General features: G+C 39.6%; 1 protein-coding gene across 10 annotated transcripts in view; it reads right to left on the bottom strand.

The window, feature by feature from the left end:
• The window catches only part of MITF (melanocyte inducing transcription factor), a 209327-nt gene that overhangs the window by 86075 nt on the left and 97882 nt on the right, over nt 1-25370 (bottom strand). For 2 of the 10 annotated variants that reach the window (XM_064496318.1, XM_031470725.2), the window contains exon 1: nt 8077-8444. The exons of 6 other annotated variants lie outside the window; for them this stretch is intronic. In XM_064496318.1, coding sequence (XP_064352388.1) covers nt 8077-8132 — 56 coding nt within the window. In that variant the 5' untranslated portion in view covers nt 8133-8444. Of the gene's footprint in view, nt 1-6041; nt 6126-8076; nt 8445-25370 lie in introns of those variants that run through there. 2 more of the 10 variants (XM_031470730.2, XM_031470726.2) reach the window with 2 other exon arrangements.

The raw sequence follows: 25370 nt of genomic DNA on the forward strand, positions 1-25370 counted from the left end.
GCAAAGGAAGATGTAGCCACTTCACTGCACACCCTCCCTGCGGGATATTTCCATGTTAAAGATGACTCTCAGATTTTCAGCTTTACTCTCAGTCTTTCAAATATCACTTTCTCTTAGAAATAATTGAATCCGCAATTATCATCTTACAGACAAAAATGAAGATATCTACACTTCAAAATGCTAGCAGGTCAAATGAGAATAATGTTTTAGACTCAAAGTTGAGGTTTATGTGAGAACATCACCGGTGGCCAAAAGCTTATTTTTAAAATGAGGACCTGATGTTTAAACCACTAATGATAAGCGAGAAGAGTTGTCCAAATGTATTTAACTTTAAAAGCTAACTGAACTCATCCAGGGCCCAGAAAGCTCAATCTGCATTAGGTAATCCTAATTCCATCAGTCTGATTCCTTTTAATCAGATTATGTAAAGGTCATTTATTCAACAAATAGTTATTGAGTGTTTCCTCTGTGCCAGGTGCAGGGAATACCTGGTTTCTAATCTCATAGAGTTTAAAGCCAGGGTCACCTAATTTTTCTGAGATACCTCCAAATTAAGTCAATTATCTAGATTATCTGACTCTCAGCTAGTTCCACGTGGGAAGGTGTATGCCTCACTGTAAGAAATCACTCTTTGAAAGCCAACTTCGGGAGGCAAATGCCTTTACTGGCACTTGCCCAAATCACTGAAGCCAGACACACAACTTCTCTGAGAACTGGGAACTGCTCAGTGGTGACTCAAGAAGGACGGCCATCAAGGGGACACAAGTTCGAGCTCCATTACTGCTGAGCAACCTGATCTTCAACAAGCCGCACAACCTCTCTGAGCCTCTCCTACATGCACTGCAGTGGTTGAATGAGCTATCGTCAGCTAACTTAAAGTGCCCAACACACTGGCTGTAGCCATGAATGTGACCTGAGTTCCTATCTCGATGGCAGAATTTACACTTTTAGCTTTCAAAGCCTCCCCCCTCCTCTGTGATGGTGTAAGTAGGTGGACACATGCTCTGAACTATCCGGTATATTCCTGAATTCAAATAGTTAATTCCACTGCCTTGATCAACAATTTAAATACATCAGAAATTCCATGGCATCCAATACTTAGCCATGCAAACATCTGCATGACCATCCCTACCTTTGACAGCGATGCAAACGCCCCTTCACTAAACCTTATCAGTCAGTCTTTGGTCTCTGTATCTTGGTCAACCTGGACATGAATCTAGCTGTCAGGTGAAATAGTTAGTTTCTAGGCTGAAAGAGCTGATAAACTTTCCCCTGCATTTCCTCTCTTCAATTTCTCAGGCAGGATCCAGCTCTGCCACTTACTAACCTGTGACTATGGCCAAGTTAGTCTCTTTGAGCTTTGGTTTTCCTTATTCATAGAGTGTTCAGTACCTCTGCCTCTCAGCACGGTGAGGAGGATTAAAATTTGTAATAGATGTAAAAAGCTTAGCATAATGACTGGAACATAGGTCGGATAAATTGGAACAAAATTCACAAATTGGCAGCAAAAAAATAATAATATGAAACCATGAACATGCTACCTCTTTTTTGGTGCAAGGAAGCAGTTTTTTGTAAGCCTATATGCAAGTTTGGACCAGAGCAGATCTGACTGTGAAGGTTTAGGCAGTCTCTGTCTGACTCAGAGGATATGACAAAGTTCTACAGGGGTGGAGAAAGAAGACAATTTTCCCTGCAATTCTCTCATGAGATAGAAAGTAAAAATCCTAGAGTTTTTCTCCAGGAAAAAACTGATCTTCATTATAATCATTCAATTAATAGAGCTCACAGCCTAGCATTTGCCAGAACTGGATACAATGTCATTATGTCCAGCAAAGCACAATGGCTGATGTTCACATACCCAGTGGGGACATAAGAAGGCATAATAATTAACTTCATGCACAGGTGAGAAAGCCGTGTCATGGGTAGGTTAGGCTACCAGCGTTTCCAAATGCAAAAGGCTGGCTCCCCCAAAATCAGCTGAGGACTGTGTCTAAAATCAAAATGCCCAGGCTCCATCCCTAGACATTCTGATTTCAGGTTAGGGAAGGCCCAGGAATCAATATGTCTACAAAAACTCTGCAGCTGATTCGGATGCCACGTTTGGAAATTAAAACACCCAAGATCACCCATCTGTTTCAGAGGAGAGCTGGGACAGGAACCTACATCTTTGATTCTTGACCAGAACACTTTCTTCCATGTCTGAGGAAATTCACATCCCAATTCCTACGTCCAGTAACCCTGACAAGAGCTCTGATAACTGAACCCAACATGTTGAATGGAATGGAAAGGGAAGGACTACACACTCCTGCCAAATGGGCTGAAACACCAAACAAACTAAAACAGCTGTCCAGATACCACCAATGACGGTTACAACATCTGTAAGGAACCTACAGGCTGAATCTATAAAAATTGCCCCAAACAGTTTGCTCTGTTAGCTAAAAGTCTTTAAAAAGTAAGTTCAAGTGCAAAAATCACTGAAATAAGAGTCAGTAAATGGATACATCTTTTTAAATGTCAGTCAGGGGATCTAACATTTCAGAATGATCAGTACTTCCATTATCTTAACCTTTACCTTCCTTTCAAAGTAATCACGTTTTAAGCGTAAGGATGAGTTTTTCATCATGTATGATGGAACCAAGCACCAATAAGAGAATATACTGTTACTTGTATAGAGGATATATATGTGAAATACATGGTATGTCTGATGTGTAGTATATATGATATATGATACATATGATAAATATGTATCACACTTAAAATAACTGAGAGTATAATCCATATAAATGTGAAAGTACCAGATTTCACAGTTTGGCTTAAAAAACTGAGGTCTTCTGGACTTCAGTCATCACCAACCTTGGTTTTAGGGGTCAAGAAAAAAAAATGAAAACCTGCCAAACGACTTTTTCTGGTAACATTACCAGCTCAGACAATAAATACTACAGGTTTCTGGCACAGAGAAAATAAAAAGGATTTCAAAGTGCAGCTTGTCTTTCTCCTCTTCTTTCCTTCAACAAATATTTGAACATTTTCCAAGGGCCAGGTTCTGCTAGACAAGAGGATATCATGGTGTCCAAGGCAGACGCTACGCCTGTCCTCTGGAGCTCTGTAACTTTCATTGCACAAAAGGATGAAAACATTCTAAAAAGCAAGAACCCCCAATCATACATAAGTCAAAATCTGAAATCGTTACTTTTCAAGACCTGGACCCCAATGAGTTTGAAAAAAAATGTAGACTCTCCATATATATTCAGGCTTAATTATCTTTAAACTGGTCTTTCAACAAGTGCCAGAAGAGTAATCACCATAATTGCTTAGATCAAAGAGCAAAATAATAGGGCTCCCAATATACCAATATTCTTCAAAGGAGGGTACAAAAATGATACCCTGGGGTGCAGAAAAAAAAGATGAGAACATTTGTATTGATTTTATCCATCATTTCCACTTTCTATTTTTGCGTATGGTGGATATTATAATACAGTACTAGTAAAGGGGGCACATGTATATAATTTCCAAGTAAAATAAAAACATGTTGAGAGAGTTTGCTTGGAAAAAAATCTTACTTTAACTAGGAGGGATGACCAAAAATGTTTGGAAGAGCTCTGTAATATCAGACCAGTATTTTTCCAGAAAATTTTCATCACCAAATTTTCTTTAAGTTGATTATCTTCACCACTCCCAAAGAGTCTTGCACTTCTAAGCACTCCAACCGAGGAAAGTGCCGATTTCTTTAATATTAAAAGACATTTTCCAACACACATAGGAGGATGCCATTTCCTCATTTTATGACCATGACTGTCCTCCACTTCCCACTGATGGGTTTCCACACTTAACACTCACACAATGCCCTTCAAGGAAATTATTTCCGACAACCCACTATCAAAATGTTATAACGCAGATAAAGTTGAGGTGCCCCACATTCAAGCTTCCTCCTGTCTCTCCTATCAAGCTGCCTTTTACTAGACCACATTTTAGAATTCTTGTTTACTCTGTCCAACTATGGAATCTCATTCACAGCTAAATGCCGTGTTTTAAAAGGCTCTGAAAAATTCATCCCCTAAAAGGTGTAAGTAATTGATATAGCATGACAAGATATCCCACTTAAGAGTATTTTAAAAGGAAGAACTTTTTATCCAAAACTATGACAATCTAATGACAGAATTCAGAAATGAATGTGAAAGTAATTGGAAGGATCTTTTTAAAGACAGAAAGCTCTTCTATCTCTACTCAAATAATTGCCCTAGTCACAGGGCATGCTCTGTCCACCTGTCCTGGCAACATCACAACAGGTCAGAGAAGATTCAAAAGCCTTAGACTGCCAGCACTTAACAATTACTGCATGTCTAGGATGTATCTACCAAAATGCAAAGTTTGCAATACTGTGTGGAAATCAAGACAAAAGGACCGATTACGGTCTCAGGAGCAGTGCATGGGTACACCTGTCATAGCTGAAGGGACAGCCTTACAAATAATGGCAATGACTTAAGGTGGTCACATGCTACTTATGCCTGCCCAGCATCCTGTCCCACTTCTTTGGCAAAGTACCCCCCAATTTCATCTTTGAAAACCAGCCTCCTCACTGTCAGTTCATGAGGTAGCTTATAGTGATGCTTCTAACTCCAGACATAGAAACACAACAGAGGCTCAACCAGTCACCATGTGTATCAAATGGGTTTGTGCTCCAAAACAGCCCAATAAGAGTCAGCCCTGTCTTTGGCTAGAATTACTGGGGTAAAAGAGCTCTCTCTATACTAAGGTTTGGAAAGATGCTAGGATGTAAATCTGGAACTTCCTGGACCTGTGTGCAAAGAGAGCCAAATGAGGTGAAACAATAATGTGAATTGAAAGAGGAAACAGAGGACTGAGGAGAAGGAAGAATGAAGGCAGAGCCAGTGTTTGGATGACACCAGGCATCTGGATCAAACCATCTCTCTAGCCTTGATAACCCTGGACATTGGGAACTGACTCACAAGTGACAGTCTCCATTTTTGTTTGAGCCAGTTGGATGGGCTCTGGCCCTAGACCACAGTTCATTTTTGTGACATTTTAGAAAATATCAGTTATTCCAAAAGAAATAATCAAAGTTTCAGCCTAAGATCTACAATTCAGACAATCTAGTATCCATTCTATTTTCTCCTTGCTTCACCTGGTACACTGCCACTCACATTTCCCAACTTTCCAGGAGCTAGGTTAGCTTCATGCCTAAGTTTTGCCAATGAGACTAAAGCAGAAAGGTCATGTGGTATTTCCAAGAATTCTCCCTAAAGAGATACCCGTCTTTGCACTGCCTACTATCATGTCTCCTAGAATTTAGTTGTAATGGCTGCAGCTCCAGCAGCCACTTTTGACCATGAGGATGAGTCCCAGACTTAAGGATAGAGCTGGAATATTCCTGGCCCTTCATGACCAGAAAGAGCCAAGCTCCACAAGGGCAGAGATTTTTCTGTTTTATTCACAATAAATTCCCCAGCACCTAGAAGAATACTTACCACATAGTAGGATGAAATAAATCTCTCCCCAATTAGTAAGTTTGTCTCTATTCTATCAAATACCTCACCTCCTCCTAAAAGTAGGTAATGCTAGAACCTTAGTGTTGGAAGACCTTTAGTCAAACCATTTACTTCAGTTCTCCAAGGACAGAGAACACATTTTTTCCAAAAAGCTCTAAGCTCTAGAGACCTACTGTATTAACTTAATTCTAAGACAAAATTTCCCTCCACATTTTAAGACTTCTCAAATCAGAATAGGTCGTATAATCAATGTATATATTTAGTAGAGTTCTCTTCTCCCCCCAACAGTTGCCTTAAAATCAGTAGTGAACTGGATACAAGGAAATACACTTGAAAGATGCGTACTGTGGCACTGAACTCATTCTGGCCCCTCAGAGGCTCAAAGGAGTTATAGTTTGGGTAATTCAGAAATCTGGGCATTGGATTAACCAACTCAGTTAAAAGCAGAGGAAGAAAGAGCAATTCATTTAGTATCTGAGATAAGAATCCACATCACAGAACAGAGGAAAGCATAAAGCCCTGGACCCAGAGTACCTCTGCAGAAATCTCAGCTCCATCATTTCTCAGCTGTATGACTTGGACTGGATCTTTCACCTGCCCGAACCTCCATTCTGTCATCTGCAAAATGGAGGTCGGAAAAAAGTACCTTTGTCACAGAGCCATTATGAGAACTGAAAGTGTTAATGCAAGTAAGAGTCTTAGAATGGTGGCCAGCACACCATGCAGACAGTTAAGTAAAAGTTATGCAATGACTCCTGAACTGGTATCCTCTGAACATCTTAGTATCTGGTAAACTAGTGAAAACTGACAACTTATTTTCTAGAAAGCCAAATCTCTTACAATGTTGCCTTCTGCTCTGGTGGTCCTTTGCTTTCTTGGAGGAAAATACAAAAGAAACAATTAAACAGTGTGCGTCCTCCCTAAAAGAACAGGCACAAAGAGTTAATCGGCAACAGCTCAGTGCACAAGTTTTGTCAAAGATGTATGCTAAGAATTTCATTCTGAGAATCTGTCAGGGAAGCCTGCTCCTGTGGCAAGTATTTTAGTTAACCAGGGGGAAAAAAATCAAAATCAATTAAGCCAATGTAGTTGAAATTAAGAATTAATTTGGGTATAAATTCAAGGATGACATCACTACTGCCCTTATGCTGCATGAGAATGGTATGGTGCATCCATTCATGACCTCCATTAATTCGCTTTAAAATAATATTTTAAAAATTGGTAAGTTATGGAGGACATTCTTGTGGGGTATGAATCACAAAGAACAACCCTCATCTCCCTAACTGCTATCTGATTTACAAAGCAGAAATTCATAACATTTCTAACATGATGACATTTTAAATACATAATTACGTATACTCTGTTCATAAAATGTTCTATCACTTTAGAGACATGAGTAAACTGTTTTAATGACATGTACAGTGGGAAAAAAATCTATAAAGGCAAACTCAATACAGCAAAAATAGCACAAGAAATCAGAAATCATTCTAAAAGCTACTGTAAAAACTTTTAAAGATATATCTACTGAATATCAGGAACCTATGCCACACTTAAATCTGTGGGAATTTTATTTTTTTAAGAATCAAGTTCTAAAAATAGTTCTGCTACGTTTAGTATTTTTCCATTATTCTTGCTGTCTTTAAACACACCTTCACAAGCTGCTGAACATAATGCTTTTCTGACTTAATCAAAACCTCTCTCATGACCCAGGAACGTTCAGTAAATAATTATTAAGCTCCAGAGGTGGCTTTTGCTTAAGTTGATTTGCTTGAATGCCTATTCACTTAGGGAAACAGCTTTTAGCATTGTTTTCAAATCTTACCACCTAACATTGAAAGAAAATGTTGGAAGAAGAGGGGAGGGGTGGGGGGGGGAGTTATCATCCATTTAGCATTTCTCCATTTTAATATTTCTTTGAAATGCCCATTTCAAACTTGTTCTACATTCGATGCCAGATAGAGGATTCTGAGGTTTGGATGTTTTGTTTTCCTCTTAGAGAGACCAAAAAAAAAAAAAAAAAAAATCAATATACAGAAATGCAAATGAGATGTTTATTAATGCAACTAATCCTATTCCACAGTCAGGGGGGAAAAAGGGAGAAAGCAAAAATCCAGAGTGTTTGCAATGGGGCAATTTTGACAAATGTCACTAAGCACCCTCCTTTTCCTGAGGAAAACCCTTTTTTATTCATCACAAACCTGGGCTGCAGCCTACCTTGTAATCATAAATCAAGCTCTGTTCTCACTCAGGTTTTTCAAGCAGTCATTTTTTGGCATTATTAATTTAAGACCAACATTCCCTTTTAAACAAGAAGGCAGAGCTAATGGGCTAGCATTTTGATTCCCCCCACAAATTAGTTGTTATCCTTGTCACAGCCACCTACTAGAGGTTACAACTGAAGCCGATTAAAGCCACAGTCACAAAGTAACAGTTCCAGTATTTTTAACTACCAATAAATCTTCCCTTTCTCTGTCCTCCCCTTAAAAAAAAAAAAAGAAAAAAACAAAAACAAGAACAAAACTCCTGTTAAGTGGTCCCAGGATTATTTCCAGAATAAAACTTCACTTACAGATATAAGCTTTCAAAGGAACAAGGCATGAACATCTGAACTCTAAGCGCCTCCATCTTTTTTCCTTTAAGGTGTTCTGCAAGCCCTTGGCGAAGAGTGAAAGTCAAAGTTAGTTCTGGCACTGGCTGTGTCACTAGGGGTGGCTCCTGATAAGGCCCTGGAAACTCCAATCCAAACACAGCTCGTGCTAGAACGGTGCCTGGTGTCTGTCTGCAACCGCAGACCTGTTTAATCCAGTACCTACTGTACCTGCAGGACAAAAATGCTGCCTCACTCTGCAAAGGGGGCTATGCAAGGACCCAGGCGCCGCCAGAAATCCAGCCCAGCAGCCGGGCGACACCTCGGGATGCTTGCTTAGCCCTCCCCGAGCGCAGGGACCGGTTGAGGCTTGCAGCGGCTGCGCGTTATTAGAGAACTTGAAAGGAGAGGTAATTTCACATACCGGTGAATTTTTAACACTTAAGAGAGCCACAGAACCTAGGAGAGCTGTGGGACTGCTTGTGCCCTTCTCCACTAGGGAGATCTCCGGCATCATCACACGCCTCTGGCTGCTTTGCATCCGTGCACAGGCATTTTTGGAACCGGGGCTTAATCATTGAACATACTCTCCTGCTGACAGGCTAGAGATCCGGACAGCATTCCTCACCCTCAGACCCCAAGAATATCAGGAAGGCTCTCCTTGCCCAGGACTAGTGGAAGTCAAACCCGAGCTGCTTCTAACTGCGGGCACTATCTTTTGGGACATCTTTAGGCCAGACATCTGTGTATTCTTAGACTGCCATCCAATTAAATTCTGAATGCACTGGTATACAAGAAGAGAAAAAAATAATGACAATACGTATTCTCAAAAGACACCTTACAATTCTGACGTGACAACATCAATATTATCAAATACGAATGCAGCTCCTACAGACTCAGCACACCAAACATGTTCTGCACAGTTAGTGAAATGTGTCTGTTTCTCCCTACACACAATTCAAAGGTCAGAACAAAGACATCTGACACTGACTAGCTGTGTACCCTGGGAAAGTTACTTCACCTCTCTGTGCCTCAGAGTCTGTCTCCAAAGTAAATGGCTGGAAGACAATGCAATTTCTATAAGCCACAAATCAAACTTGCATTCCATAATGTAGTAAAATTATGTTTTTTTTAATTTCCCTTTAATACAAGGAAATATCCAGCCAGGAGTCTCAGACAAACTATTTCTGTCTCCTTTTATTCTTTGCTCATTTTTTAAATTCATTCTTTCTTTTGTTGAATAAATATTTATGGAACACCTATGTCCTGGACACTGTGGAAATTCTTGGGGTTTACCGTCTAGGGGGACACATAGTAAATAATCATCCAAATATATAATGAAAAACATGATGACTGCCACAGGGAGCTGGGAAAACATAAAATGTAATGGTCAGAAAATGCTTCCCCTAAGCATGGCCCTCTGGGCTGATAAGTGAGTTGGGGTGGCAGTCGTGGGGTAAGGGTGTGGGGAGGGCAGGGAAGAAGAGTTTTCTGAGCAATGGGAACAACATATGCAAGAATCCTGAGGTGAGGAGCTGAAAGATTCATAGCAGCTGGAGGACAGAGAGTAAGTGAAATCATGGCATCTGTGAGACTAAAGCAGTGACTAGGACCAGACCATGCGGGATCTGGGAGATCAGGGAAGGGTCACTGATCTTGTTCAAAGATGAACAGGAAACCATTGAGCAGCTGTAAGCAGGGAAGAGATGGGCTCAGATCTGAGTCTTCAGAAAGGTCCCCCTGACTGCTATACTGAGAACCACCTAGAGGAGGGGCAAGACTGGCCACTGTGATGGTCCTGATAGGAAGGGATCACACTCTACTAGGGTGGGGTGGGGAGTGAGGGGAGAAGGAACAAGAGTGGAGAGAAGTGGCAAAAAGTGGGTAGATTATTGGTAAAACTGAAGACCAATAAATGGAAGGAATAGGGGTGGGGTGGGGAATCATTCAGTCATTCATCACAATAGTTACTGAGTACTTTCCACACAATGGGCATTGTGCTGAGTGTTAAGGTAAACAGAGGACTAAGATGCCACACTATTTCCCTTACCAACTTCCTCCACACCTCTCTTTTACCTCTAGCACAACACAGCATAAAAATCAAGGATACAGGTTCTGCCACCAACGTATCCAGGTTCAAACCCCACCACTTACTAGTTCTCTGACCTTGTGCAAATTTACTCAACTTTTTGTAACCCAGTTTCTTCACACAAGAAAGGGGAAATGATAAATAGCTATCCTAAGTTACTGTTAGAACTGAAGGAGAGAATATATGCAATGTGTATGGCACACTCTCTGACATATAGCAAGCTCTCAATTAAAAAACAGCCCTTATGATGATGATTGTGGTTGGAACTGTCTGTTTTGGATGCACATTAACCAATCTAGAGAACCAGTGGAAATGCAACGGAGGAAAAAAAAAACACACATAGAAAAAGTGGAAGATCAAAAAAAATGGAGAAGGTAGGAAATTATTGTATCAGGACCTTTAAGGGATTAGTTTTTAAAAGACCAAGCTGGACTCTCTCCCACCTTGGACACTATTTGAAGCTGCATTAAGTTACAAGGTATCCGGGTAAATTTTAGAATTGAAACCCTGATTTATTACATGCTTACACACAGGGAAAATCTGTACCCTCTGTGGGATCTCAAATGTTGACCATGAAACCAATGGTATCAATTCCAGCCATTCCATCAGGGGCACAATGTGGTGCCAAAGGCTCCCCTGGCACGTTCAGTCAACGATGTCGCCTGACATTCTGTCCTGGACAATCTAACTAACCCCAAGAAGGCTCTCCATTAACTGTTTATGTAAGTGTTTAAATAAAATCACCTTTAAGGGGTATGTGTTCAACCTATTCATGGTCCTTCAGAAATATCTATATAATACTAGGCTTCTTGGGGAATCTTCCTAAACACAGCAATGAAATACCCACCAGAAAATGGAATAAAGTTTGACCTACACATCTGACACCCTCTACAAAACTCATGAAACATTACATAGATTTCCAAAATATTAACATGACTGCCCCTTGAGTTATCACACAATTACTCAACAGACGTCTTCTGAGCAGCAGGAACCATGTCTGTTTGGTTTACCATTGTATCTTTAGAACCTAGTAGAATAAACAGTCCATGGTTGATGTTTAATAAATATGTTTAAAATGGATCAATCCATAATACATAAGCAACTCTCTCATGCACATTTGTACTATTCAGATGTGCATCCTAAGTGCGTAGACATATGCATATGTAAACACACACACACATACACATAAATCTTAAAATTTAAACACAAACTAAGAATTGGTAGCAGAGGAAAAGGAAAAATACTATATTTTTAAAAATGAAGCACTGAATGCAAACTAAAAATATCACCTGTACTGCAATACATTTCAAATCTTAATTACTACTCCTTGCCCCAAATTCCAGCAAACCGACTAGAGTCATCACAGTTCTCACTGACCTTCTTCAAAGATGACCTTAACTAAAATGGAACTTAAAACTATCAAACATCCAAGTGACAGCCGACTTTTTCTTTTCTTTCTTTATCTTTTTATTTCCATTGCTAAATTTGGGCCTTGGAATCTTTTTGGAAGGGAAAATTCAATCACTAGGTTGAGCAAGTTAGAGAAGAGATAAGAGCTTTTACTTGTTATCATGTCCAAAACCCAGCTGAAGAAAAGTTGAACCATTGTTTTATCACAGTCAGAATTCCTATTTTATTTTATCTGGGTATCAAATGTTGTATTGCCTCCAAAGCATACCATTTTCTTGTGCCTTTTCTTTTGATAGTCACTGCTCTTTTCAGTAAATTCACACTTCTACCCACCACCCACACAGTACTTACCATGTGAGGACTAATACGTGCCATGAACTACCTCCTATGTACAATTTAGGAAGCACCTACCCAGTCTTCAAATATTTCATTATGATCCCAGGCAATAGTTTCCAAACCTGCAATGCATCTGGGGACCCTTCTCCCCACCCCAACCCCTAAAATCAACCCAGGAGCGTTTAGAAATATAAATGTCAAGGATCTTTTCCCAGACAAGTGACTGAATGAGACTCTCCAAGGGTATGGTATTGAATTCCATATTTTTATATATTCTCATAAAAGACTAATGTGAAGTCAAGCCTGGGAACCACTATTATATAACATAATATGTATGATTATATACAATATACTCTATGTAAATGATCTCTCCAAGAATGTAAGATCCCCTAATTTGCTGAATAAAGAAGTCTTTACTTGTACAGTTTGATTTTTTTAAATGTCCACTTGGCCTGACTATGGATATGCTTTGAATGTTAAGTGAAAGCCTTACTTATTACATGGTAGTTAACAAGCACCATGAAAGTGGTTATGAAACTCAAAAGGTACTCTCCAGAGTAACAAACACATCCTCCCTTTCCCCCCCATACCCTCATGCTCACATTCTGGGTAAAATCAGATGCCACCAAAAGGCCCTTCAGCTCATTTATTGATTCGTCCAGCATCTGAGAGGCACTTCTCAGTGCTGTGGGGAAGATACAAAAACAAGATGCAAGAGGCTCTGCTTTCCAGGGGCTCACACTGGAGAAACCCCAAATTCACACACCAGGCCCCGTGGTAAGAGAGGGGAGGGAGACCAGAATGGCTGCCCCAAGGACTCCTTCCCAGGGCTGCTCCCCCTCATCTCTCAGATGACGTCTCAGGGCTTCCGTTTCTCCCCCAAGGAGGGTGTCCCTGCCCACCCTGCCTGAAGCACAAACACCCACTTCCGTGACTTGCTCTCTCAGCAAATGTTTGTGTCTTTCTTTTATACAATGTAACCCAATTTTTAACCATTTTATTTGTCTGTTTCATTGTTGTTCATCCCTGAGGGCAGGGTCCTTTGTATTTATTTCATTCCCAGTGCTCAATAAAGACTTGCTAGATGAATGGATGAGTGGATGGAAGGAAGAATGGATGGATGAGTGACAAAATGAAAATACATCGGGTAAGGAAGGAGCCATGAAATATAATTTGAAGATGGCATTTAACTCATTAGGAAGGAGGTTAATAGGCGTCAACTGTGTGGGACACACAGTTGTATACTTTTCCTCTGGAAGCTTCAGTTGTTGAACACAACTCGCTTTCATGGATAAAAGCATGAGGACAAAAAGTTACCAGGAACTGGCCCAGCAGTTCTAATTTGAAACTCTCACGGTGTGACTGAAGGGAATTTTGAATGACTACCTATCTGCAGAAATAACTGTTCAGTAGCACTCAATCACACTTATCTCTTTCATCCTGTTTCTATTTTCTTCTACCACCAATAACAGATCTTCCTGTAACAATGATGGTACAGCATTTTCTGAAAGACGGCTCACTATACCGGCTCACAAAGAAGCCCTTTAAGGTTGAAAAGGAAAATGCAGACAAGACCAAGATAACCCCAGGTAAACTTGATCTAGGCTTACGTCAGCATTATGAAAGAACTGTTTAGATGCTCATACACACATCTGGAGGAAAAAAAATTATTGTTTTTTAAAAACTGTTTAGAAAATTCTGCACTGAAAATATAAATATAAATCTACCTTGAGGCATCTCAAATTCTATCTGAAACACTGAATGAAGGAAGAAGTACATGAAGTAATAGCTTGGTTTTTCTTAATGTAATAATCAATGTGAGAGATTAATTCGTTACCTTGAGTGCTCTGATATTGTCTCTGTTAGAGTTCACTTCAAAGGAAGTGACTGCCCTGCCTTAGAGGCAATTCACAGGCCGTTTCTTGGTCTCCTATAAATGGCAACAGGGTATGACCACAATCTACCACGTAAGTCAGGTTCCTGAGACAGCACAAACTTGAAGACAGAAACACTGACTGAGATTCTGCCACTTTGACGGCACTTCCTCAAAGGAGGAATTTAGTAAAATTGCAACTACTTTCCTTATGGAGGTAAATACACAGGAAAAGGTTAGGAGGTTGCCGTGGGGGGGGGGGGGGGGCGGCAAAGTTCCTCACACTAGGACTTCATAATAAATCAAGTCTTCCACTTGAGGACTTTAAAATCATGGTGTTTTTCTCTCAATTTAGTGGCTAACTCCTAACTTATTTAAAAATAAAAATGTAGACTTCTCTTTTACTGTAGTAACTCTTTTATTAAGTAATTAAAGACTGAAGAGCAAATAAGCAACACAGCAAGTCTCTGCCATCCTTCTAACGTGGTGTTGAGGACAGAAGCAGGAGAGGGCACTTCCGCCGTCATCATCAAGACATCAGTTTCATTCTTCTTTCAAGCAAGAGCCAAGATACTAAAATATTTTAAAGCAACACAATATTTGGCTATTAGAAGTGGCCTCCACAGATCACCTAGCTGAGGTCCTGGCTACTAAGGAAGGTGAATCCACCCTTCCCCAGCCTCCATCTCTGAGTGAGACACAGCAGGGTACCAGGAGCTCAAAGAACCACCTCATCCTTTATGGTCCAAGGGGGAACTGGAAAAGGGATGAAGATAAAGAAGAAAAGGATGCTCTGCCAGTTTGACTTCCTATTCCATTCGTGAAAATTCAGTATTTGTATTCCAAAAACTGAGCTGAGGGAAGAGGAAGAGTCTTTCTCATGGACAATCACAATGCTACCGTGGAAGGTGGGATGGAAGTGCAAAAACTCTCATTTGGACAAGACACAGTAAGAATCCAGGGCAGTGGATTCAACCTGTGGGCAGCAAACCTCTGAGAGGTCCACTTTTATAAATAAGTGAATAGCTGATACGTCTCTCTTATGGGTATAAATTTAGCAACATTTTTCAACAGGAGAGAGCATAGCATGGTGGTGTTCTGCAGACACACACACATATACCACACACTGTGTTCATGTCGTAGCTTTATTTTGGGCAACTCATTTCATTTCTGAGTCTCAAAGGTCTGCATCTGTAAAATGGGGATTATTTATATCACCTATTTAATAGATTAATGTGATTAAATGAGGTAAGGTATGAAAAGGACCTAGGACAGTGCCTGTAAAAAATAGCACTCAAGTGTTATGCAGGGGAAAAGGACTATTTCAGAACAGGTAGGGCATGAGAAGTCAGCCCTTATAGCCTCAGAGAACTTCAAGTCCCAGGACAAATAAAATTAATAGGAGACAACAGTGAAAATGCTTTTGAAACTGGATGTTTGAAGAGGTTGTGCAGATTGAAAATAAATGTAAGCTCAGGAAAGGTCTAGAGATATCTGTGAACAACATATTCATTCATAATGAATAACTGAAAACTAGGATGTTGATGGTGATGTGGAACTTCTTCTGATAATGGACAACTCCCAATGCCTTTTCAATGGTTGTCTTAGCTACAGGCACAATTTCCAGCCCAGGAACCTTCAGCTCTGACTCAATGTGTCAATTACATTTTAAATTTGCATTTTTAGTATATAAATATATTCAGAAGTCAAGCAGGAAATAATGCACTCAAATAAGCAAAACTGTAACAAATCAAACTTCTTTGTGTACAGAAGCTCACTGGATGCTAAATTTATGTCAATAGTCAAATTTCCCGAACTTCTAAAGCATCGCAATACTCACACTTATACTAATGACATCCTGTTTCAGTTATGCTGAGCAAACAAGATTTGAAATGAGAAAAATAATATTTGCACAGAAATCCTTCCTGTCTGTTGATTAAATCCAATCAATCATAATAAACTCAATACACATTAGCGTTCTGTATCTGATTTACACTCTAGGGAGTCTTGCCTATAATCCAAGTGTATATTTATGTTGATAGTAAAATGTTAAAATCACCAATATTTTAAATTAATAGCCTGTGTAATTTCAAGTAATACTGCCATGAAGTGACATAAAAGAAGAATTAAATCTTGGCTTGAAAAAAATTAAGTCATGTGCCCTTAAAAAAAAAAAATAGTGTCTAACAAAGCTACCTAATTCTCTCTTTGACATTTACCAAGTATTTATTACCTGCCAGGTTTTACAGATGAGGCCGGTGATGTAGATACAGAGAATCATCACCATTCCCACTCAAGCTTATTGGGCTCCTAATATTAAATAGCACTGTTTTTTTTTTAACTGAAGTATAGTTGAAATATCAATGTTGTGTTAGTTTCTGGTGTACAGCATACTGATTCGGGTATACACACACACACATATATATATATATCTTTTTCATAATAGGTTATCACATTGTTTCATTTTTAAGAGATACACGACAAAATCATGAATAAAAGACAGAAAAATCAAAATATCCTTATTAAAACTCATTCATTCAACAAATATTTACCAAGCACCCACTATGTTCCAGGCACTGTTCAATATGCTTGAGACACATCAATGATACACCATGGACCTTCGATTCTGAAGAGACAAATGCTTTGGAGTAACTCTGAATGTTCCAAATCATTCATTAATTTAGACAATTAGGAAATTGCGTGAATTTGTGATCTTTAAGCGCCGTCCACAATGATATTCCCGTTGACAGGGATGTTTGCTTTCTAATACTGGATCAAGGATTAATGTGTTTTCATTTCCTAGTGTGCCAGGAAAGAAATTTGAAAATCTGAAAAAATAATGAGATTGCGTCTCTGCCTCATTTTGGGGGGCAAAAAAAAAAGGAAGGAGGAAGAAGACAGAGAATTCATCATATGGTCACAGCGATAACTGTACCTTAATTTTTGCATATCAAACCTTATGTTTATTTAATCTCTTTTCATTTAAATAGAGAAGCAGAGGGACAGGGAGTGAGGTGAGTAACTTGCCCAAAGTCAAGACATTAATGGGTTGCAGATCTGGGGTTTGAAACTCCAGAGCCCACGCACCTCTCATTACGGTTCTCTGTTCCAAGTTTCTGTGAGTCACTCAACAAACACAGAAGCCAACTAATTCTAAAATTAGAACCTTGCACTGGAGTCGCCTCCTTACTTGTCTGTTCCCCACACCCCACACTAGATTCTGAATTCCATGAAGGCATAAACCATGTCTGTGTAGTTTACCTCTTCACTTTTTAACCAGGCACAATTCCAGACCCAGAGAAGGTACCCAATAACTATGCGTCAATGGGTTAAATGATTAATTAATTGACCATGGTGCTTTTTCTGGTCACTTTCTGACTATGATCTACCTTTAAAAAAAAAAAAACAGGAATAAAGCTGGCATCCCTGAGTATTTATACCAAGCATGAATTAAATTAATGGCATTCACTAGAAACATAAAGAAACACACAATGTTTGTCCTCAAATAGTTGAAAAAGAGAGTGAGAAAATGTGAAACATTGGCACAGTTTCTACTTGTTAACAAGAGAAGTACGGAAGTGCTCAGAGGAAAAAGAATTATTCAAAAAGGCTTTCAAGGGCAAGAGGGGAGAATGCTAAACTTCCTTTGGCAAAGATGGTAAACATGGAGCGAAGTTTCCCAAAATGTGGGATACAGAATGATCTCAGATGGAGACACACAGACTCCACATTAAATGACCATGGAATTACAAAGTGAGAAAGGCCCTTTCACATCTCTTTCATCCCAGGAAAAGTCTCCGTTTGATGCTAATATGTGTTCAACCTCGCAACACTTGCCCTTTGTAACCAAAAAAGCTCTGATCTCAGGCTCGGGCCCTTCCAGACAACACACCTAGTGAGGATCTAACAATTTTTTTTCCCAGTTTCATTACATTCATGATACACATATATCCATCTGTCATTGCCATTTATTATGCATTTCCTTTCAAATATATTTTTAATTTATTTAAGCCTCCCTATAGAATATGTGGGCAAAGGTTAGTATGAGAATGGCTCAAATTTGGGAGCTCTGATGGACAGAGATGAAGAATGTGCCAGAATCCTTCAGCAGACACATGATTAAATACAGCCCAGAGATAGTGACTACTCTATTGCACTGAGAAGCTAACAGCTACAAAGAATTCCAGTCTGATAAAGAAAACCGTGTAGTCCACGGGCCTAGCCCTCAACGCTTCCTAACTGTGGAAAGTGAGCATGACTGTTAGATAGGATTCCATACAGAAAAAGTGGGGGTCAGGCCAAGTAGTACTGAGACTATCACAATGGAAGTGACACGCCACGTTTGCTGATAATGCTGTAAACAGGACCTCTGTCCAGAAAGAAAAAAAAAACATAATAATAAAGGCCGGGCTGTTAGAACAAAATGTTTGGCGAGCTTGATGTTGGTGTTTCAATGTACAATGACCTCTTCTCTCGTGCTGTGAAGGTCACTTCTGCCTGTGTCACCTCCTGAACTTACAGTCCAGTTTTGCTCTGGTTTGGCTTTTTCTGATTTCATAATGAAGTACCCAAAGAGAACCCTAGTGTAGAGGATTTTTTCTCCCCTTAGCTGTATAATACTTTCACACACTAGATGGAGCCAACTTTGTAATGCTTTGGGATTCATGTACAGGTTTGCGTTGCACGTGAAAAAAAATCCATCCACAAGGTTATGGGAGAGACATGTACCACCTAAGTAGATTTTAACTTCAATTTTGAAGATCAAAATTTTAATTTTTAAAGATCAAAAGGTCCCCTCAGTTTACCATTCTGCAGATTTTCTGTAACGCCTAACTTCCAATTAATATCAAACTATCATTAATGCTTTAAAAATGTGTGTTTGAAATATATCCATCTTATAGTTCACTGGCATTTTTAACTTTGGTTTATTAACATGTATTTATTACAGTTTTTTAAACTAAGACTTTCAAAAAAAACATTTTTTCCTTTGCTTTGGGAGAAATGGAAGTAATTTATAAGTACAATTAGCATGATCCTCTCATCAGACCCATAAAAGTAAAGACTACCTCTAGGGTAGGAGAGATCAGAGCAAAGAGAGTTGCAGGTAGGTAGAATATAGAATATGTATGTAGGATATACAGAATATAGGTCCACAAGCCCGTAGAGAAAAGTCACCCACAGGAGATGAAGCTGCTAAGGCGCACAGGAGATGAAGCTGCTAAGGCGCTTGCTAGAGGACATGGCTGATCTCCAGGACCAGGAAGGTCCGCTGCCAGAGACAAGAATATGCCACTGCTCCAGTGCCACTAACCTGGGGCTGGCGTGGGGCAGCAGGGACATAAGAGGAATGTTACAGTAATGATTCTCTCACATCAGTCATATTAACTCAATGCCTTTTCATTGACTTCTAATCCTTTAAAGTTGTGGTTCTCAACCAGAGATAATTTTGTCCCCAGGGGACATCTACCCATGTCTAAAGACACTTTCGGTTGTTACAAACAGGGAGGCCGGTGCTATCAGCAACTAAGAAGCAGAGACCAAGGATGCTGTTAAACATATTACAAGACACAGCAGAGCCTTCACAACAGAAACAATCTGGCCGCAAATGTTCAACAGAGCTGAGGCTAAGAAACTCTATTTTTAAAGTAAGCAGCTCTCCCATACAGGAGACAAAGTGGTTCCAACTCGTTGTAAGCATTAAAGAATTAAGCAAAAACTTCCGTGTGTTTATCAGACAGCTTTTCAAGCCTGGGGGACACAGTACATTGATGTACTTGAGTCAAATATGTAACAGTAGTTTGGTCAATGTGCAAAAATTATTTTGATTAAAGCCGTAACACAGAGAGAAAAGATTAAGGAGAAAAAAATCAATAAATTGAGGATTATGGACACAATGAATTAATACACAAGGGTGAAAATGAATGAACTGCCACTATATGCGTCCACATGGATGAAATTTTTTTAAATGTTCCCAAAAGGCAAGTCACATAGAACAAGGCCATATGGTTCCACTGTTTAAAGTTCAAAGTCTAGTTTAGACATGCATTCATAGTAAATATATAATGAAAAGCATATAATGAAAAGCAAAGGAATGATTAGCATAAAATCCAGGGCGGGGGTTAACTCAGTGGGGGGTGTGACAGAGAGGAGGATATAATCAAAGGTGAAGCCTCCACAGAGTGTTTTATATCACAGGATGAACAGTAGGTACAAGCTTATCCATCTTACAGTCCTTTACTAAACCAATAGCTTTAGACACTCTTCTATATGTATGATATATTCAACATTTTTTAAGCATTCAAGAGAAGCATAAGGAAAGTGAAGGTACAGAGACAGCAAATACAGGTCACTCACTAGGAAAGATAACAGTAAATCTGGACCTGTCTGGCTAAGGTACCCCCAGGTAAGAGGCATCTCTCACTCTCCTCTGCCCTTAACCCTCCACTTTCTGGTCACTCATCACATCTTACCTGTCCACACCAAATCGTATCTCCTCTGCCCTCACAGTTACTCTGCCACGATCCAGCTCTGGCCTGAACTGCTAAATCATCCTCCCCACTCCCCGCAATACATTCTACACCCGCTGCTAGATAACTCCTCCTAATGCAGGGCTTTGCTGTTTTCATGCTACTACCTTAATAAAATCACTAGTTCATCAACACAGAATGAATGAATTCCAAATGTCTTTCTTAGACTGGCAATCAAGGCCAGCTCACCTTTCTAGTCTTAACTACTGTTAAGTAGTGCAACCAACATAAACAACATACAGCAGCAACACCCCCCGGCTTTTTTATCCATGGAAAATAAGTTCCAAGACCCCAGGGGATGTCTAAAACCGAGAATAGTAGTGAACCCTATATGTACTATGCTTTTTCTTATACATACATATTTACGATGAAGTTCAATTTACAAATCAGGCGCAGCAAGAGAATATTGGAATTGCCAGCATCACTACTCTTGGGCTTTGAGGCTATTATTAAAATAAAGGTGCCCTGAACATGATAGATGGTCTGATGACCTAGATGGCTACTAAGTTACTAATGGATTGGATATGCTGGACAAAGCGACACTTCACTTCCGGAGCAGGACGGAGCATGGCAGTGTGAGATCTCGTCACGCTGCTCAGAATGGCGTGCAACTTGTGACTTCTGAATTGTTTATTTCTGGAGTCTTCTTTTTAATATTTTTGATGGTGGTTGACTATGGGTAACAGAAACCACGCAGAAGAGGGGACCAAAGTACTCATCCTCCAACCCTAGCTGTATGCTCTTGACTGGACCATTCCTCTTGCCTGGAGGACCCTTCATGCACTCACCATCCCTTTCTACCAAAAATCCAACACAATTCTTCAGTAAAATGAAATAGAAACATATCACCAAATGCTGGTGAGGAATGGTGCAACCGGAACACGCAGGTGCTGCTGCTGGGGATGCAAAGTGGCACAAAGGCTTTGGACATGGTGTGCAGTATCTACCAAAAGTAAACACTTTATGACCAACAATGCTACTCCTCAGCACACAGCAAACAGACACATAAATGTATGTTCACCAAAAAGTATACAGCAATAATGTTCATAGCAGCACCACTGGTAAGAGGGCAAAACTGTATGCAAACCAAATGCTCATCAACTGCAGAAGAGATAAATAGTGATACAGTCATACAACGGAACATTCCATGGGAACAAACTACTGCCATATACAACAACGGGGACAAATCTCACACTCACAATGTTGGGCAAAGGAATCTGGACATGGGGGTACAGCCTGCGTGGCTCCATTTGTATAAAGTTAAATAACTCCCAGACAGTATTAACCTATGGTGTCAGAAGTCAGGATAGTGCTGATACTTGGGGGAAGGGTTGATGAGCAAAAGGAACAAACAAGGATGCTGGTGATGGTCTGTTGCAGAGACTGGACGCTGATTACTTGGTGACAGGTCATCAGGCAGTACACATAAGAAGGGTATACTTTTCTGCAGCCACATTAGACTTCAATTAAAAGTTTATTTAAAAACTACCCATTCTTCAAGAGTGTACCTTGATAAATCTCCCTCAATTTAATAAAAAATCATCCATGATCTCCTCTAAATTCTCATAATATAATCATAACCTTAAGATTACCTTTTATTTTTTTGTGCATGTTTACCGAAGTCAATTGTTACACCACTGAGCCCGTAGACCAGTGTTTTCCTTTATGATTTCCTATAAAGCACTGCCTTGTAGTAGCTAAAATAAAACCTATTCATGAGATTTTAATGACATGTGTGATCCCTCTCTAAGCAAGTCCACAATTCTCTCTGAGTGTGTCGGGTACATGCTGTCACCCTTTTAAAAAATTATTTTATTTTTATTTATGTAACATTAAAATTCACCTTTTTTGGTGTACAGTTGTGTAAGTTTTGAAATGCGTAGATTCGTGTAACCACCAACCATCACAGTCAAGACACAGAACACCTCCATCATCTCAAACACTCACCAGGCTGCCCCTCTCAAGTAAAAACATCACCCACTCCCTGACCCCCAGAAACGACTTGTTCTTATTCCTGTAGCTTTGTCTTTTTCAAAATGTCACATAAATGGAATCATATACTACATAAACTTTTGAGTGTGGCTCCTTCCCCTTAGCAACTGTACTTGAGATCCACCCATGCTGCTGCAGGGACCAGTACCGATTTGCTATTAGTATTCCACTGTATGGATGAACCACGGCTTATTTATCCTTTCACCAACGAAAGGACATTTGGGCTGCTTCGAGTTATTGGTAATTGTGTATAAAGCTGCTATCCTTTTCTAAGATATTTTTAAAATGAATATTTGCAAATGACTCACCCAAGGTCATACAGATACCAGTGATAAAAAGGAATGGTATATACTTTATCATACTAAGTGAAGTAAGTCAGATATCATGGTATCACTTACATGTGGAATCTAAAAAAAAAAATACACACGAACTTATTTATAAAACATAAACAGTCTCACAGACATACAAAACAAACTTACGGTTACCAAAGGGGAAACAGGGTGGGGGGTAAATTGGGAGTTTGGGATTTGCAGACACCAACTACACATAAAACAGAACAACAAGGTCCTACTATATAGCACAGGGAACTATATTTAATAACTTATGATAAACTATATTGAAAAAGAATATATATATATAAATATATATATATATATAAAACTGAATCACTATGCTGTACACCAGAAACTAATGCAACACTGTAAATCAACTGTACTTTTAATTAAAAAAAAATCCAAGTGCAATCTTTAAAAAAAAAAAAACTGACTATGGGAAAATTAGGAGTCGACAATTTTTCCCCTTATATCAATGAATCCAGCTCACAATATATTTTCTATAAAGAGATTTCAAGCTACCTTTTCTATATTTAGTGTGCATTAATGGGCCAGAGTTCATAAGTGTCCAACTAAAGCACTTTTCTAAAGGCTGCTTCTTGCCAATGTGACCCTAAGGCTGCACTATTATAAATAACGTGTATGTCTTGATCTGTGTACAGCTATTCATCAGGGCTACGTAAATAAGTGATTATGTCCTGCCCACCTCTGCCTTTCATCTGACCTACTGGACTCATCTGTGATGCACAGAGGGGACAGTAAGTGACAGGCCTGGCACTCAGGGGCTCCAAGAACGTGCAAGGAAAAGGGCTACTTCAACGATTATGCAGAGGGGTGGCTACAGCTGCACTCTTTTTCTGTTGATTTAGACACAAAAAGCGTATGTCCAAATCCTCTGGGGCAGAATGCCCACATCACAAAATTTCCATTAGCTGGCACTTTCAGGCGTACGTCTGTAGAGCCTGAGCCACGCATGGCCAGGGGCGAGGCCACGGGGAAAGGAAATGTCCAAGAACAACATTTCAGGGGGGTCTCCGAGCTGCACCTGCCACCCTGGCTAGAGAAACATGTTGGTTCTAAGATTTTAAAACTCAAAGTGGCATGATAACTCTTTTTCTAATGTCTCCATGACAGTCACTAGTAAAATCAGAACCTCATCCTCCCGCCCCTTTCAAAAGTTCTTGAGTAATAACAATCATAACAGCAGCTAATTGTGGGAGGTATGCTATGCAATCCTGTGTTAAGCATTCTGCATGCTGTACCCCGTATAACTCTTCAGTAACAACCCTCTAACTAAAATACTATTAAGATGCCCCTTTTATCAGTGAGAAAAGAGAGGCTTTGAAAGATTGTATCACTTACTAAAGAGCTGGCAGAGAAGGAATTCAATCCAAAACACGGCCTGGTTCTGGATCCTATGTTTTTAAGCCACAGGCTATGCACTACCCCATGGCCCTACTTCTATATACATTCATTTATCCAGGTAATCAAAAAATATTGTATTATTATATTTACCCAAGGAAATAAATGTCCATATGACAAGCTCATCCCTTCTACTTAGGTCATTACTTGGAGGAGGATGGAGAATCCTAGAAATAATACCTTAACTTTTTTGGTCAACTACTTTTCTGAGAATCGTATGAAAACTACAGACTGTCTCCAGAAAAAAAATTCACACCAATACAGACACATAAAACTCATTGAGTGCTGGGACCAGAGTCTAGGAATCCTTGGAATACTTAAGTAGCTGACTATTAGCTGCAAAGGATTTTGATTAAGAGAGGAGCAAAGTATTGGGAGAACTCAAAGAAGAAAGCTCAGAGTACAGAAGTCCTGAAGATTGAGAAAAACTCACTAGGCAAAGAAGGAAGGAAGGGGGACTTCAGTGAAGAGGTACGTGCTTCAGAAAGCCGGTGGCAGGAAAAAGACCTAGAGAGGAAAGAAGAGGGAAGCAGGGAAATAGGTACCAGATCACTAAAATATTCCAGACAAGACTTCCTCTTTCTAGGAAGGATGTGGTGAGAATGAGGGGTGAGTCCAGGCTCTGGGGTCAGAAAGAACTGGCTTCACATCTTGCGGTCTGTATACATATCGAGATACTACTCAGCCATTAAAAAAAAAAAAAAAAAGATGAAATCTGGCCATTTTTGACAACTTGGATGGACCTTGAGAATATTATGTGAAGTAAAAGAAGTTAGATGGAGAAAGACAGATACTGTATGATTTCATTCATATGTGAAATTTTTTGGAAAAATGAACAAATCACATCAAACACATACACACAGATACAGAGAACAGAGTAGTATTTCCCAGCAGGGAAAGAGGTGAGAGGCAGGCAAAACGGGTAAAGAGGGTCCACAGTATGGGGACGAATGGAAACTAAAGTTTTGGTAGTGAGGACACTGTAGTGTATACAGAAGCCCAAATATAATATTGTACATATGAAACTTAAATGTTATAAACCAATAAAAGATACATAAACACAGGCACACCTTAGTGATACTGTGGGTTCGGTTCCTGACCACCACAATGAAGCAAATATTACAATAAAGCAAATCACAAAATTCTTGGTTTCCCAGTGCCTATAAAAATTATGTTTATACTACACTATAGTCTATTTAGTGTGCAATAGTACTGTATCTAAAAATATATATATGCACGTTAGCTACAAAATACTGTTAAAAAATGCTGGCCATCATATGAAACTTCAGTGAGCC

Source organism: Camelus dromedarius, chromosome 17 (assembly GCF_036321535.1).
Source record: "Camelus dromedarius isolate mCamDro1 chromosome 17, mCamDro1.pat, whole genome shotgun sequence".
Taxonomy (NCBI): Eukaryota; Metazoa; Chordata; class Mammalia; order Artiodactyla; family Camelidae; genus Camelus; species Camelus dromedarius.